We start from the raw sequence: 15768 nt of genomic DNA, 5'->3' as shown, positions 1-15768 counted from the left end.
GAGGATTTCAGAACACAAAAGTACTATTAGAAATAAGAACACAAAAAGCAACTTAGCTAAACATTGGAATGACAACAATCATAGCATAGCCCAGATTAGGTTTTCCATTCTGGAGGTAGTTAAAACACATGAGGGGGTTGATCTCACCAGATCCCTCCTCCAGAGAGAAATTCATTGGATTAAATTTTTAGCTTCACAAGAACCAAAGGGTCTTAATGAAAAAGTTGATTTATCATGTTTCTTATGACTCCCCTTTACTCTGTTCCTGTATCGAGTATGATGTCTGTAATTTTATTGCATTAGTACTACAGAGAATTATATTCCACCTTTGGTAACTACCACTGCATAATTGTTGTGCTTTCTTTTAATTTTTCTTCACATTTCCAAACCTTTTCCACAATCACCTTTTGGTTTTTATTTTGCTATTCCAAGATGGCGCTGGTTAGCGACTCCGGTTTTAGATCCACTAGTCCGTTTTCTATGTTGATAGATAGCCCTTCGTGTATAGAACCGAGTGAGGCGAGTTACCTCGCATCCACTGTTCCCAAAGCTTTACGGTTGTGAGCGGAATAGAGAGTTGGTCGTTTTGGACTCTGAGTTTGTATAAGGAGGTGAGCGCGTTGCGCGAAGCAGCGGTTTCTATATCTTTATATCAGGGTAATTCATCCTGGCTGACAGGCGATGGTTTCTTTGTTATTTTCAGGTAGAACAGCGAACTATTGGGTACACGATACTGTTGCTTGAATACTGGTTCTTTGGTGTTCAAGGTAAGGAAGTTTGCAGTTCAGTTCATCTTTGGGTTCTGATATACCGCATAAATAAGGCCAGGTAGATTGGCTTGCGTGTGTGTTTTGTTTTTTCAGAAGGATTAAGCTCTTGAGGAGCGCGACTGTAGTAAGTTTTTTTCGGTTTTGTACTCCCACATGCACTAAGGTGTTGGTGATGGTTTCATTTTGCAGTAATGTTACCGTTTTCTCTAAAACCATTTGAGTGCTTCATTGTATTGAATCTATATGTGTTAGAAGATTTTGAGTGATTGTATTTCATATTCCATTTTTACAGGCCCCCGACGAAGAGCTGCATAGAGCTCGAAATGCATTGGGCATATACAGAAGAAAAGTTAAAACTTTTAAAAAACTGATATTTAAGTTTTGAAATGTTATGATGAAAACATTTTTTGTGTTGAACAAATAACAGAATTGTGTTGTGATTATATGTAAATTGCATTGAAAACATTTATTTGTAAAAATACTAAAATTCATTTGAATACGGACTTAAGAGTGTTTATATTTTTTAGCAGGTTCCGCTATACAGCAACAGTGCGCTAAGGTTAAGTGTTCCATACACTTAAGATAAGGCTGTTCGAATGTTAGGCACGTTTTAGGGCAGACGTGCTACCTCAGCTGCACGCTTTATGTTTAAACTGAATAAATAGAAAAAAACAAGAGATAAATAGGTAAAACATTGAGTGCTCCTCTCATCACAAAATAAACACAGGGATGTGTGCCATGTCTACTCTCTGTCTAGTTCTGCGCCCAGACACTCAGCCTGAAAAGGCAGTGTGTGTGTGTCAGAGTACAGGGCCCCTAAGGGTGGCACAATAAGTGCTGCAGCCCTTAGGGATCTTCTCTGGTCACAGTGCCCTGGGTACCTAGGGTACCATTTACCAGGGGCCTAGCTGTGGCCAGAGATGCCACTTGGGTATAGGCTTTAGTACAGTTTTTAGGGAAGGAACACAGGCCCTAGGTACCTGATTGGCAGGGACCCAGGGCACACCAAGGAAACGTGCATCAGTTATCAGGCAAAAAGTGGGGGGTTACTGCAACAGAAACCAACTTCCCTACAGGTGTTCCTCCCACCAGTCCAAGGGGCTAGGAGATACCGGTCGCAGCCCGCGGCTTCCACTACCTTGGCATTTTTGTCACCCCGGATGCTGATCTAGTCTATGAATAAAACCTGATTGGGCCTCTTCAATGCCTTAAGTCTGATGCCCTCCACTGTGGGTCTCTCCCCCTCACCTTCCTGGGACGTGCATCGCTGTTTAAAATGTTAGCGCTTCCACACTTTTTGTATGCACTACAAAACGCCCCCACACCTATTCCAGATTCCTACTTTGCCCAAATCGATGGCATTGTGCAGGGCCTTTTATGGGAAGACTGAGCTCCACGCATTGCTATATCCACGATCACGGTGGGATGGTATGATGGGGGCATAGGGTTACCAAACCTACGACTCTAATATCAGGCCTCCCAGTTGAGTGCTATCAACAGCTGGGTGTTCGGCCAATATGATGATCCCTACTTCCGCAGGGTCTGTTGGCTTATGGGAACCAGTGGCTACAATAGGGCACTGTACACAAATCCCCGCAAATTGCAGTTAACTGGCCCCACTGCCCATACGGTGGAGACCTGGCACAAAGTCACGAGACAGCTGGGGTGGTATAACCGCCTGACCAAGGCGACACCATTATGGGAGCCTGAAAAGTTGGGTCGACTCAGCCAATGCCCTGTGTTCAATGAACTGGACACAAAAGGGATTTCCACAGTGGGAGACATGTGGGTGAAGGGGAAGATGGCCTCATTCAGTGACCTCCAGACAAAATTCCAACTTGCACCATCGGAGGCCTTTAGGTACCTACAGATTAGACATGCTATTTTGACAGCCTTACCTAAGGGGACCCCTCTTCCTGACTCATCCCCCCTGGAGGACAGGTTGCTATTAGACCCCATGGACCGCAAGGCAATCTCGCTCACGTACAAAAAGCTTGTCAATAACCGTCCTGATCCAATGCAGAAACTGAAAGGGTGCTGGGAAACAGATCTGGGTATTATAGAAGACGAGGATTGGCGTGACGCTTTGGCCTCCCCCAGGGAAGTAGCCATTACCATGCGGTTAAGGTTAATCCAGTTGAAGATTCTCCAAGAGTCTACTTCGATGCCAAACCCCTATTCCGACTGTGTAGGCGTCCTGACATGCTCTGTCTACGACACTGCAACCTAGTAGGTACTTTTTTCCATATCCTATGGGAATGCCCACACTTACAGCAGTATTGGGAAGCAGTCACCCGTCAAATTGTGAGAACCTGTGATAAGCCTCTGCAGATGTCCCTGCAGCTCTGCCTCCTAAACATTTGGATGGCGACTGACCTCTTCCAGGCTGAACAGGCTTGGGCGGTCGATGGGCTTCAGAATCGCAAAGCGCAACATCGCACAGAAATGGGGGGAGGATGGGGTCCCGTTGGTTAGAGATTGGGCAAAGGATATGGATGCGCCATGATCACAGAAAAAACAGTATTCAAAGGACAGGGCTGCCCTGGGAAGTGGGACCACAAGTGGGGGAAGTGGAACAGATACCGAGGCGATATTTGTATCTCCCCTACGATAGAGTTGCGACACAAACGACAAGAAATGTTGGACTAGTTAACGTCTGAGGTTGTAGCCTCTCCCCTCCCCGAGTAGGGAAATATACCATGCATAAACCTACATTATCTGCTGTGTTTGTTCATGTGTCCACCCTTAGTAATGTTCTCCGAGGAAGGCTGACCAGCGACCAGAGGTATTGCAGTGCTTGAGATTGTGCTTGGAAGAGTATGGATATAGAGTTTTGGACACACTATGGGGGGGGGGGCAGAGTCGTAATCAATGTACTGACTCATGATGTATGCCGATACTTTGCTGTTAAAAACGATGGATTTAGGCCCAGATCTCTGTACTGGGATGAATGTATGACATTGTTCTGCATTCTGTCCATCAACTGTTGTTTTTGAATTTGTCACCTCAAGTGGGACGGCTATGCTAAGACGTGAGTCCCGTGCTCTCCACACAACTGGAGTCAAGCTATCCTGGCTGAAGACGGCTGATAGCCAGAACCCGGTCCTAGGATGCTTGATTCCGGTCAAGGGAAGACATGGCTTGTCAATTCGGGCTGGACTGTTCCATGAGGCACAGGGTCAAGGCGGATTTGCATATGGCCATGTCTGAACTGGGGTGGTGTGGAGTGCAAAAAAACGATGGATTTAGGCCCAGATCTGTGTACTGGGGTGAATGTATGACATTGTTCTGCATTCTGTCCATCAACTGTTTTTTTTTGCATTTGATACTTTGTTGTTGACAATAAAAATTGTTTTAAATAAAAAAGATGGCGTATCTACCAAATAAGGAAAGCGGTAGGTGTGACCAAGAAGGGGTCTCTTCCTTGATTTGTGTCCATAGTGGGGCCAGATTTCTTTCCCAGGACAGGGATTGTGATGTTGCCAGAAAAACTCCCAAATATTTAAACCCATCTCGCACAACCATCAAATCGCCGGATCACAGGCCCTAGGGGCCTGCGTCACACATGTGCCATAGGTAAGACCTACGGGGTTCATATAGAGCCCAGAGGGTCACAAAAAATCAGCATGATCCTGAGCAGTCTGGGTCCTGACCGGTCTGGTCAAGTAAGGAAAAATAACACAAAGTCCGAATATGGTGCTATGCGATCAGAGGTCTACCTGGACCATTCAAACCCATGGACCTGCGAGTCTATCCACACCCAGGCTGCAAGACGTTCCATGGCGAGCGCAAAGATGTATGGAGAGAGGGGACAGCCATGACGGGTACCCCGCCATATAGGAAAGGTTTGTGAGATAGTGTCCGCGACACGGACGGAGCCAGTAATATTAGTATAGAAAAGTTGAATATATTTAAAGACACGGAGCTAAAGTTTAGGTGACTCAAGAGTGCAAAGAGGTATGTCCAGCTGAGGGAATCGAACGCCCTATTGATATCTGCCAGCAAGAGTGCAGTTGGTTCACCCGGGCGGTCCACCCATGCAATGGCATTATGCACACGGCGGCATAAAGCCAACTTGGTCTGGATGGACTAGGTCTGAGATCTATGATACTATACGATTGGCTATGATCTTGGTGAGGAGCTTAGCCTCGATGTTAAGGAGTGATATAGGACGGTATGAGGCATGGTGCTCTGGGTCGGCCCGGTTTTAGGAACACCACTATTTCTGCATGGCGCCAGTCCGTTGGGAGGCTTGTTCTTCTAAGGCGGCATTAAGTAAGGGGTCGGGAGTATGGATTGATATTTCTTATGGAATTCACACGAACAGCCGTTTGGGCCGGGCGCCTTACCCAGGCGCATCTCGGATAGTAAATAATCAACAGGTAGGGAGGAGGATAACAAATCCATTCATTTCCCCAGTCTCTATCTAACAATCATCAAAAAGGAGAATGGACACTTGTAACTACTTTACCTTCGGTTAAGATGGAACACCCTCATAAACGCAGTGTATATCGTGCGGTATATATCTTTCATCTGCCCCCACACTGGCGTTACGGCATTATCATTGGATGTTCCAAGAACGTGCTATATGCCAGCCTCATCCAGAGGCAACCTCTGGTTATGGTAGTAGTGTCCAGAGATAAAAAATAGAGAGGCACCCCAGAAAAAAGATAAAAAACAATAACTTCACCGGTGATAGAATTTAATAGAAAAGGTGAGGTTATACGTTATTAAAATATTGTCGGTATCGCTTGAGGTCAAGTTATTGGATCTCCTTATACCTTAGGTTTAACAAAGTCAACATGTTTCTGCTCCATACTGCCCAGCCGGGTCTACGGAGCATTCGTCAGGACAAACATCACACACAACAAAAATTTTACTTACACAACTTGTGTAGTAATTCAAAAAAACATATTTGTTTTTAAGTTTTATGCTTGTACAGGATTTCTCAAATCGGAAAAGCTGAGGCTTCAACAGGTGGCAATGGGACTCACTGGTCCCGAGCAGCACATGGGGAGGTTCCGCGTCTTGTGCTGTCTCTGCCCCTGGATCTTATCTCATCTGTTGAAGCCTCAGCTTGTGTGTGTGATGTTTGTCCTGACGAATGCTCCGTAGACCCGGCTGGGCAGTATGGAGCAGAAACATGTTGACTTTGTTAAACCTAAGGTATAAGGAAAAGCTTGCTGCAATTTATAAGGGATCTAGGAGGACCTCCCCAGCTGGGTCACAGATACTCGGAAGGGTGAGGGGGCAGAGAGCCATCTGACAGAGGCAATGCAATAGTGCACTAGTGCAATAGTGCACTAGATTTATCGCCCCACTGATATATCTTGCAACAGGTAGCTAGCAATGCCACCCGAGCCTCGTCCATAAGCTCACTAGCATATATCTGCTAAGTATGGAGCAGTTGTCTACGTGCGGTGTGTCCATCATTTCCCCTACACCTGTGCTCCGTCTTCAGGAGCTGGGCTTCCTGCTGTATCAGTTTTTCACAGTGTTTCTACGCTGCACCGTGCAGTATGCAATATCCACCCCCAGAGTGTTGGCTTCATTGCCTCCCATAAGGTTGTAGGTGACTCGACCGTCCCAGTGTTGTGAGAGAGATATTCTGTGATGGCATTGTGAATATGGATCCTATATCGTTCATCCTGTAGGTGCCATGGAGACAGACGCCAGCGGACGGGGGGGGGGGGGCGTTTAGAGTCAAGTCGCAGATCAAGCTGCAGAGGGGAGTGATCAGAGAGGCCCCTTAGCAATATCTCCAGTCTACGTACTGTGTAGCTGATATGAAAACGGAATCGATGTGGGTGATGGACCCGTGTGTGCTAGAAAAATATGTGTAGCCTAGGTCAGTAGGGTGCATTCGTCGCCAAGTATCAACCCAATCTAGCCCCTGCACCAGGAATTGCAGCCTCGACTCGCATGTCTCCGCAGGTCTGCCCACGCAGCGTCACCTATACAGACAGGGGCATAGAGTATCATTCCAATCGCCCCCAAGTAAGGTCAGTCCTGGGGTCATTTCCACCCAGAGCCTCATCAGGCGTTCCGTTAGGATCTATGTAAGAGGCAGAGGGACATACACACTGCCCAGAACGAGCAGCTGGCCATAAAGTGTGCCTGTGACAATGATATACCTGCCCTGGGGATCTGTCCAAGTTTCATCATGACGGAAGGGGATTCTGCGGTGGATCAGTATCGCTACCCCGTGAGCCTCTAGTGAGTTGAAAGCCTGTACATAGCCAAATCGTGTCAGGCATGAGATTATTTCCCAGTAAATGTGTTTCTTGCAGCAATAGGATGTCCGACTCATAGCGTTTAGCTTGGCGAAGGACAGCCCACCCTCTTAACCTTATCCAGCCATCCACGGACATTCCAACTGATAACAAGGAGGCGTCTTTCATATAATCCAGACATATCTAGGGACATGACAGACAGTGATGCATGTGGGCAGGGGACAATATGTGATAGGCATAGACATTGGCATAGCATCTAGATTTTGTATAGGCATGACACTTAGGAACAAAAACAATAACTTTTCCAAACTCCTACCCCACTCGCTCCCACGCCAATACCTCTTGAACATTAAACTCTGTCGCGGCATGAGAGGTGTCCCTACCCCAACGGGGGTCGGGAACGATCCACAGCCAATGGATCCCTATGTGGCTTCCATAAGACATAAAGATATCTCCCGAGTTAAGAAAAGTAGCCCATAATATTATACCGTCGACGGTGTAGACAAATTATTCGTAGCGAGAATTAAGTCGGTTAAGCGTCTTTCATGTGGTGTCTTCTGTGGATCGGATGTGGGATTTGCTGCGAGTTTTGGAGCGTTTCTCGAATCGTGATCAGCGGCGCTGTTTTCCCGGGACCTGAGGGGACGCCCAGCCCCCCTAATGAAGAATCTGAATCAGTTCTAGGTGGAGTATGTGGCTTGAGCCTGATATTCTTGTCTGTCCAGGTAAACACCTCTTCAGGTAAGTCAAAGAAATGTGTCTGCGATTTTTAAGATACTCGCAGCCTGGCCGGGAACAGCTGAGAATACTGGATTTTGAGGTTCCGCAGTCTAGCTTTAGCCTCCATAAAGGATTGTCGGCTCTGTTGGACTAGCCTTGTATAGTCCGTGATTATCATGATAGGGTGTGAGGAACAGTTGAGGGATTCTTTAAGTCTAGCCTGTTGCAGGATGACATCTCTGTCCTTAAAGTTTAAAAATCTAGCGATAATATGCCTGGGAAGAGCACCGGGTGTAACAGGGCTCGATGCGCACGCTCAACGACAAAGCAAGGGGACACAAGTCCAGAGGGGAGCCAGTCCACCAGCCATTTAACAAGAAAGCCCGCCATGTCGCTGCCCTCGCAGCCCTTGGGGAACCCAAGAAAATGGAGGTTATTTATTCTGCATGTGCACCCCTCCACATGCTCCGCACGTGTGCCAGGCCCTTTATGACAGACTCCGGGGCGGAACCTTTCTTCTGAAGCATCGTCACCCAATCTTCCCCTGTCGATATCCTGGATTCAGCCTCAGTTATGAGCTGTACTGCATTACAAAGATCTTGCCTGAGGAGCATGACATCAGAGCAGACTGTGCCTATTTTGGCCTCCACCATGTCTGTGGACTGTGTTCTGGTTGCTAATATGGCAGCATTGTCTGGCATGGGTGGCTGTGGGCTGCCTGCAACTGGAGCGGAGACTGCAGAACCTGCATATTTATCTATTGTGCTCTGTCATGCCGTTGCATCGGTAAGTTTGTCTTTGGTCATGGTGCAGAGATACGGCCTAGAGACCATCATGGAGGGCATGTCGAATATGGAGGAAGATATATATGGTAGGACCAGTTCAACTCCACTCGGGGACATCAGCCGACTCCAAATCCAGGACTCACAACAAATGCGGAAGCAGGAGGGGGGGGAGCTTGCTCAACCGCAGCAGTAAAATCACTAGATCAGCCTCGTGGAGGGAAAGGCACTTGCCGGTGTCCCCAGCCCCCTATCGCAGCCAGGCCAGTGCGAGTCTCCCTGCCTCAGAGCTCCCAGGGACGCGGATGGCCACCCAGGAGTGGGGTATCCACCAGTAAACCCCAGGACATTAATCCCAAATGATGAGGCACTCCAAGGCTCAGGTCAGGTCAACAGCGGGCACCACCGCAGCAACAAGCACGACTCCGCAGAGGCCGCTGGCAGCACAAGTGAAGCAGCGGAGTCAGCAGGTCAGAGGAAAGGTCTTTTCCCCTACAGCGCTGGGCCACGCAGATCAGGAGCAGGCACGACGCGCCCCGATAAAGCTGCCGCATCTCAGCTCGGCCTCTCCTAGCGAACGCTGCCCCACGGCCGCTGGCGCCTCACCTCCCGCAAGTAACAAGGTGGCACAGCAGTTTTCTCGGCGTACCAGGCTCACACTGCCACAGTCCGTCGCAGTTCTTCGGCGCCACCCCTCACTCAAGGCCAAGGATCACCAGGCCTTAATCGCTTCCCAGCTCCGGAACTCTGCAGCAGCTTGATGAACGGGTCACACACAGCTCATGAGGAGCCACCAGGTATAAGGAATATCTACATATGGGGGGATATCGTGTTATAGGCTGACACAGCAGGATTAACAAGCAGATTACTAAGGGGCTATAAGAGCTCTCTTACAGCGCGTCCTCCGTGTTGAACCGCTTCGCCACGCCAGGGTTATTCTTCTTATGTTGAGTTTCCTATTTCACATATTCCTATATCAAAAGTCAGCTTTCCCCTCCTTTAGGTGGCTTCTGGTCTTGAATCTCACAGTCCAAGCTATCCTCATTCAGCATGAAACCTAACTTGAGTCTCTGGGATCGCAGGTCACTCTCTGTTTTTTTGCTGGCTCTATACTTCAGGGACAACAGGTTTAGATTTCCTCCTTCCAACAATGCTTCTATCTTTGTGTAAGTTTCTGAATGGATTCCCTCAAGGGTTTATCTTTGGAGGTGTTACCTTTCCCTCTTGAATTCACTTTCAAGTTCCTCTGACTTGGCAGCTTATTGGAGGGGGAGTCACGGGACACAGGTAGTTTCTTATTGTCTCTTGGAATTCAGTCCTTAGCTTAAATCTTGCTTTTTCCTGACCCACTTCCTCAATCCCAGGAACCCTGATGGCGTCTATCCTGGGTCTTCCTAGACTAAAACGACTTGATATTCATTTTGATACTTTCTGAGTTCAATTGGAGCTTGCTTCATGTCTTCCACTTAAGTCATCACATCAATTCCTGGATGATTGCTACTTTATGCAATTAGATGGGAGCTTAATTCCTCAGTTTCTCTTCTTCTGATTAGTCATCAGTACATTTTCCTTTCATACTTCAACATTTGTACAGGGATGCCCATTTTGTGTTCACCATGATGTCCCTGTATGTTTATGGGGCAGGACTGCACAATATTGTTTCCTGATCTTACTGGCCATGCAAGCCTCCCAGATGTTTCACCCTATACACTGTTCAGCAACTCTTCCCATCTCTCTCTCTGTGCAGTTATACCTTCTTTAACCTTGGTATAGGTATCCTATGATTTTCATCGCTTAAAGTGCTCCTTTATGCGAGGCTGTTGCAGCACTCTTCATATGACTTTCTCAGTGAATGGTGATGGTTATTGCAGCATTATTTGTGTTTGCTTGCTGTCTGTGGAGGGCCAACCATTTGCCTTATCAGTCAGCTTGGTTTTTGCCACAAGGTAAATCTTTTCATGCTTTAGTGTCACGAGCATTCTGTGTTTCATACTGACCTAGAGTTCTTCTGGCACCGAACTAACAACGATGAAAACTGCACACAATACCTGCTTGAATAAAAACGTAGTAAATCTACCCTAGGCTGCTTAACCCTGTGACGCATGTATGGCCATACACTAATCTTCTCTATGCTAATACAGTGCATGATTTTCAGATTATATTCATTCATTCATTCACTCATTTACCATCAGTAATTCATTACCTGATTTGGTATTATCAACATTTTCACTTTTTGTGCTGCAAGGATCTTGATGTGGGTTTTCTATTTTGGTTTCCAAGAATAACACAGTAGACTCATCGGTCAGGATACCTGTTCAGCATAAATAACACAAAAGCTATGGTTGGTTTTTCCCACAAAAATAATCTTTTCACGCCATTTACAAACAAGCATTGGCAAAGCCATTAGGTCTCGCCTTCGGGACCTTATAAGTGTTTAGCCATGCAACAGTTAATGTTGTTGCAGTAAGGATATTGTGCTGCATAACTAAATACTTATAAGGTCCCAAAGGCGAGACCTATTAGCTATGCCAATGCTTGTTAGTAGTGTTGCCAACTCAAGCACAGGATCTATTTAAAATCTGTAGAAACTGTAGAATTCAAGAATGTCTGTGTACGATCATCACTGCCTCTGTGATGAACAAATAGTTTATAGAGCTTTAAATAAAGCAGTGATTGCGCCATTGTGAAAAACTGCGGGATTCAAGCAATCCAACAAGTTACAGACCAATTGTATTTCTACTGTTTCCTTTCAAGCAACTGGAGAGGTTGCAGTCTGTCAGATTCAATACTTTATATAGAACAATACAATTATAGGCAGCTTAAGTCATGTTTCTGACAGCTACGAAGTAACAAACCTCTTTTAGACAATGTTGTGGTTTCCTGAGAAAATTGCTGAATAGGGGTGGTGCTGAGTACTGATCTTCTCAGCTCTTTGAGTAGCATTTGACACTAACAGTCATAAGATCCTGCTTTCTATGAAGATTTCAAGCGGAATACAAATGCGCCGTTAGGGAATTAATTTGGGCCTCCTTAAATTTATCTTGGCTCCAGTTCATCTAGATGGATGAAGAGTTTTTATTTCAGCCGAGTGGCATAAGGTTCAGCATGATCATCTATTACATCAAATAAGGAGGTGACAATATTGAACCATTTGCGACTCCGTAGTTGATCTGAACTAAATTCATTCAGTAATCTGGTGGGTACTGTTCAAATTAGATTACACCAGTGGCTTTTTTCTCTCAAGCTCCAGACTACATGATGAAGGGGCTGCAGTGCCCTTCAAAATGTATTTCGCTATTGTGCAATAAAAAGTAGAAATGCCACTAAAGGTGGTGTGCATATGTTTGCACAAAAGGAAAGGCCTTATTATTAAGTCTGGGCAGTGAATTCCACTCTGCTCGCAAGTTTGTGGAGATTTCCGCAATCTGTGTTGCGCGGAGCTCGCTGAGTTCCAAAAATCTCTGGTTTTTCCCTCGCTCGCGTTTGTCAACGCCAAGTTGGCGAGCACAAGTGAGAAAAATCCACCTCCCGCGAGTGGTCACGTATGCTCCCAACCACTCGCATTGAGAAACTGTCCGTTCACGTTCAGAAAGCTGCCGCTCGAGTAAAAATCTACTCAAGCGGTAAAAAGGAAGCAGCACCCACTTGTGGTGTGTATGGTGCTGTTTACGATTATTGCAGTGCAGACAAGCACCTGGCAGTGAGAATCATCATGAACAGCATTTATCAAATGTACTCCGCCTCTTGCGGAGCTCCGAGTAGCGTGGCAGAGTTTTTTTGTACTGCACGGAGTTACGTGTAGCAGAACGCCGCGAACTCCGCCCAGGCTTACTTATTATGAACTCCGCCCAGGCTTACTTATCCCAGGACTGCCGAACCCATGGTGGTGGTCTGACTGTCCGATTACAAGTTTGGTGGTTGAACCACCACCAGCCCACAACAACACCGCTGGCACTACCAGGAACTTGTATCCCGATGGTGACGCAGAGACGAAGGCTACTGTGAATGGAAGTGGTGCCAGAGCAGGCACTGCCATTGGGATTTCGACTTCCCTTTCCAAAAACGTATCATGTTAGGAACCCCACCATGAAAAGGATGGCGGAAAGGGAAGGAAGGGGCCCCAAACAGGACCCCGGGGCAAGTTCTCCCTGGGAAGTAGTGCATGGGGGCACATGTTGTGCCCCCCCTCTCTGTGCACTGTGCGCCATGCATGACATGGTGCATGGCACATAGTACACAGGTGTGCAGAAGGCGCTGCACTGGCATCTGCTGTGGACGTTTCAATGGCAGAGCCATGCTGCCATGGTGGGACCGCCGACTACTCCACTCGGAATACTGCGGTCTGAACACCATGGGCATTGCTGTGGTCTCCCAACTGCGTTATGGGTGGTCCAGTGGATGGAGCACCGATGTTGTAATCAGACCTTAAGTAAAACAAATAACCCAAAATTAAATTGAAAAAGAACATAAAATGAAAGCAGCGATTGTCCTATCAGCCCTTGCATTAAAGTGGGTTACTTTCTAGGGTCATGTGCACATGTGCAAGATAAAAATGCTGTCACTCACAGTGAAGAAAACCAATGGGTGAAGTGGGATGACCCTCTATCCCATCCTAAAGGCTTTGGTGAGTGGTAGCTAAATGTGAATGACACTTGAAAAGACCAATGGTTGAAGAAGGCGGACAAAAAGTCTCCCAGTGTGTAAGCTAAACGAAATTTAAATTTTACGTCTTTGTTTGTGTGCCTTTATTTTCGATGTTGCATTCTTTTTCATTTAGTAATGTGGTTTAGCTATAACTTTTTAATCCTTCAGCCTCTTCTTTTTAAATTATTTGGTTTTGAAATATTTGATTTTTACTATTCTTGGTTGGCCATTTTCCATCTTTCTTAACTGTATAGTTGTCAAATGTTTCACCGTCCACATTTTCTCTAAGGAGTGCAAAGCCATTGTGAACTATCTACCAAAGGTGAGCTAAAGAAACATAAAGGAAATCTTATTATCTCAGTGGACTGGGTGGTGGAAGTAACACAGCCCACCAAGGTAGTATTTTACAATGTGACCAGTTTAATTTTTAAATTATACCCTACATTCACATTCTCGAAAGCTAAGACTTGTTTAGATGTTTTATTCATTGGGTACTTCTTCAAACGCCTTATTATGTATTTGCACTACATCCTCCATTTCATTTGTGCGTTTCCATATTTGCATCTTGTATTACAAGTCAGTGTTAGGCGCGTTGCTGTCAACCATGAAGCATGCGTAACATCCACAAAAAGAGCATGGAATAATGCGCATTACTAATTGCGGTGTTTAGAAGGCGGTGTCTTTGATCTGCATTGAAGAAGTCTGACCTCTGTAAGAATCGCAGAGAATTTTAATTAAATAAACAGGCTCACGCAATATCTCTTGCACAAGAGCCATAAAGAGGGATTGATGAGTACAGTAAAACAGCCAGCCTATCTTTTTCGACTTGGAAAATAGATGGTTGTATAACGCCTCAGGAATTATTAAATATTTGCGCGTTAAAACAAAATTTGGCTGGAAGTAATTTCATTAACTTTGTTCTGTATCCTTCTGGCAATGCAATTTTCAGTTTTTGTGTTTATTATTGGTGCAGTTCACACAATTCTGGATACATCAAGCTTCAAGGAACTGAAGTGACCTTGCCGCACAAGTACACACTTACAGTAAAAGGGCTAGACATGCACTGCAAGCCAATGCTTGCTACAAAAAAATGCCATATTGAGAAGGCAAGAGGAATGGTTTGGACTAATTTTAAAAGACTAGAGTTATAGTTCAAAAACAAACCGTGTGATCCTAAGTAACAAAACAAATCTCCCTGCCTCACTTCTGGTCTTTATCATCACTGGTAGTGCTTTAGGACAGGCTACCACCAGATCGTACTCCTGAGGCACAGCCAGGAGCACTTAGACGATAAAGTTGCGCTTTGTATTTTAACAAATTGTGTGTTTGAATTGTTTTTAAAAACCCACCTCCCTCCCTTGATTGAACTCTGATTGGGGCATTACGCCTACCTTTCCACCGCCGCGCAGCAGAGCTAAACGCTGCAGCAGGATCGCCTAGTTCTTTTCCGCCATCAGCGAGTGAGCCGGTATTGTGGCCACGCCCACTCGCTCGAGGCCACGCCCCCTCCGCCTACATAAACCGAGCTGAATGCGAGCTTCGGTTAGATCGTACTCCTGAGGCACAGCCGGGAGCACTTAGACGATAAAGTTGCGCTTTGTATTTTAACAAATTGTGTGTTTGAATTGTTTTTAAAAACCCACCTCCCTCCCTTGATTGAACTCTGATTGGGGCATTACGCCTACCTTTCCACCGCCGCGCAGCAGAGCTAAACGCTGCAGCGGGATCGCCTAGTTCTTTTCCGCCATCAGCGAGTGAGCCGGTCTTGTGGCCACGCCCACTCGCTCGAGGCCACGCCCCCTCCGCCTACATAAACCAAGCTGAATGCGAGCTTCGGTTAGATCGTAATCCTGAGGCACAGCCGGGAGCACTTAGACGATAAAGTTGCGCTTTGTATTTTAACAAATTGTGTGTTTGAATTGTTTTTAAAAACCCACCTCCCTCCCTTGATTGAACTCTGATTGGGGCATTACGCCTACCTTTCCACCGCCGCGCAGCAGAGCTAAACGCTGCAGCGGGATCGCCTAGTTCTTTTCCACCATCAGCGAGTGAGCCGGTCTTGTGGCCACGGCCACTCGCTCGAGGCCACGCCCCCTCCGCCTACAAAAAATGTGCACTTCACGGACGCGCAGCGGACGGGCGCAGCGGGCGCGCCTAAGGCAAGCCCGTCTGGGCCCGTCCGGGCCCAGCCGGACCCAGGCCCAGGGACTCTGCCCGTTTCACCAAAAGACCGTTTGGTATACACGAGTGACATGCTCCGGGCTCTCCGCCCGGAAAAAAATCAGGAGTGTCGCTACATCTTCGTAGAAGGTAAACCATATATCAACTGTGAACGCTGTAACCCAGACGCTATGACCACTGGCAATCCTGGACTACAGATGGGCCTTCTTAATTGTCGGTCCCTCCCTAAGCATGCTCATGAAACTAACTTGCTGATACAGGACCAAGGTTTGGACGTGCTGTTTCTTACAGAAACCTGGCTCTCTGTTTGGTCAGATTCTGATATTGTCAACGCCCTACCCCCAGGATACCTCATTCAAACTCTTCATAGACCTCGGGGCAGAGGAGGTGGCCTTGCGATAATCCACAGAGAACACCTTGCCTGTAGAACCAGTAATG

General features: G+C 46.6%; 1 protein-coding gene across 1 annotated transcript in view; it reads right to left on the bottom strand.

Annotated features, from left to right (window-relative positions):
* The window catches only part of LOC147750562 (uncharacterized), a 245567-nt gene that overhangs the window by 207204 nt on the left and 22595 nt on the right, over positions 1 to 15768 (bottom strand). The window contains exon 4 of the mRNA XM_086929621.1: positions 10709 to 10816. Within this exon, the coding sequence (XP_086785747.1) occupies positions 10709 to 10816 (108 nt within the window). The remainder of the gene's footprint in view (positions 1 to 10708; positions 10817 to 15768) is intronic.

Source organism: Lissotriton vulgaris, chromosome 1_1 (assembly GCF_964263255.1).
Source record: "Lissotriton vulgaris chromosome 1_1, aLisVul1.2, whole genome shotgun sequence".
NCBI classification, from domain to species: domain Eukaryota; kingdom Metazoa; phylum Chordata; class Amphibia; order Caudata; family Salamandridae; genus Lissotriton; species Lissotriton vulgaris.
The sequence above is the reverse complement of the archived record's forward strand: the minus strand, read 5'-3'. Positions and strand labels throughout refer to the sequence as shown.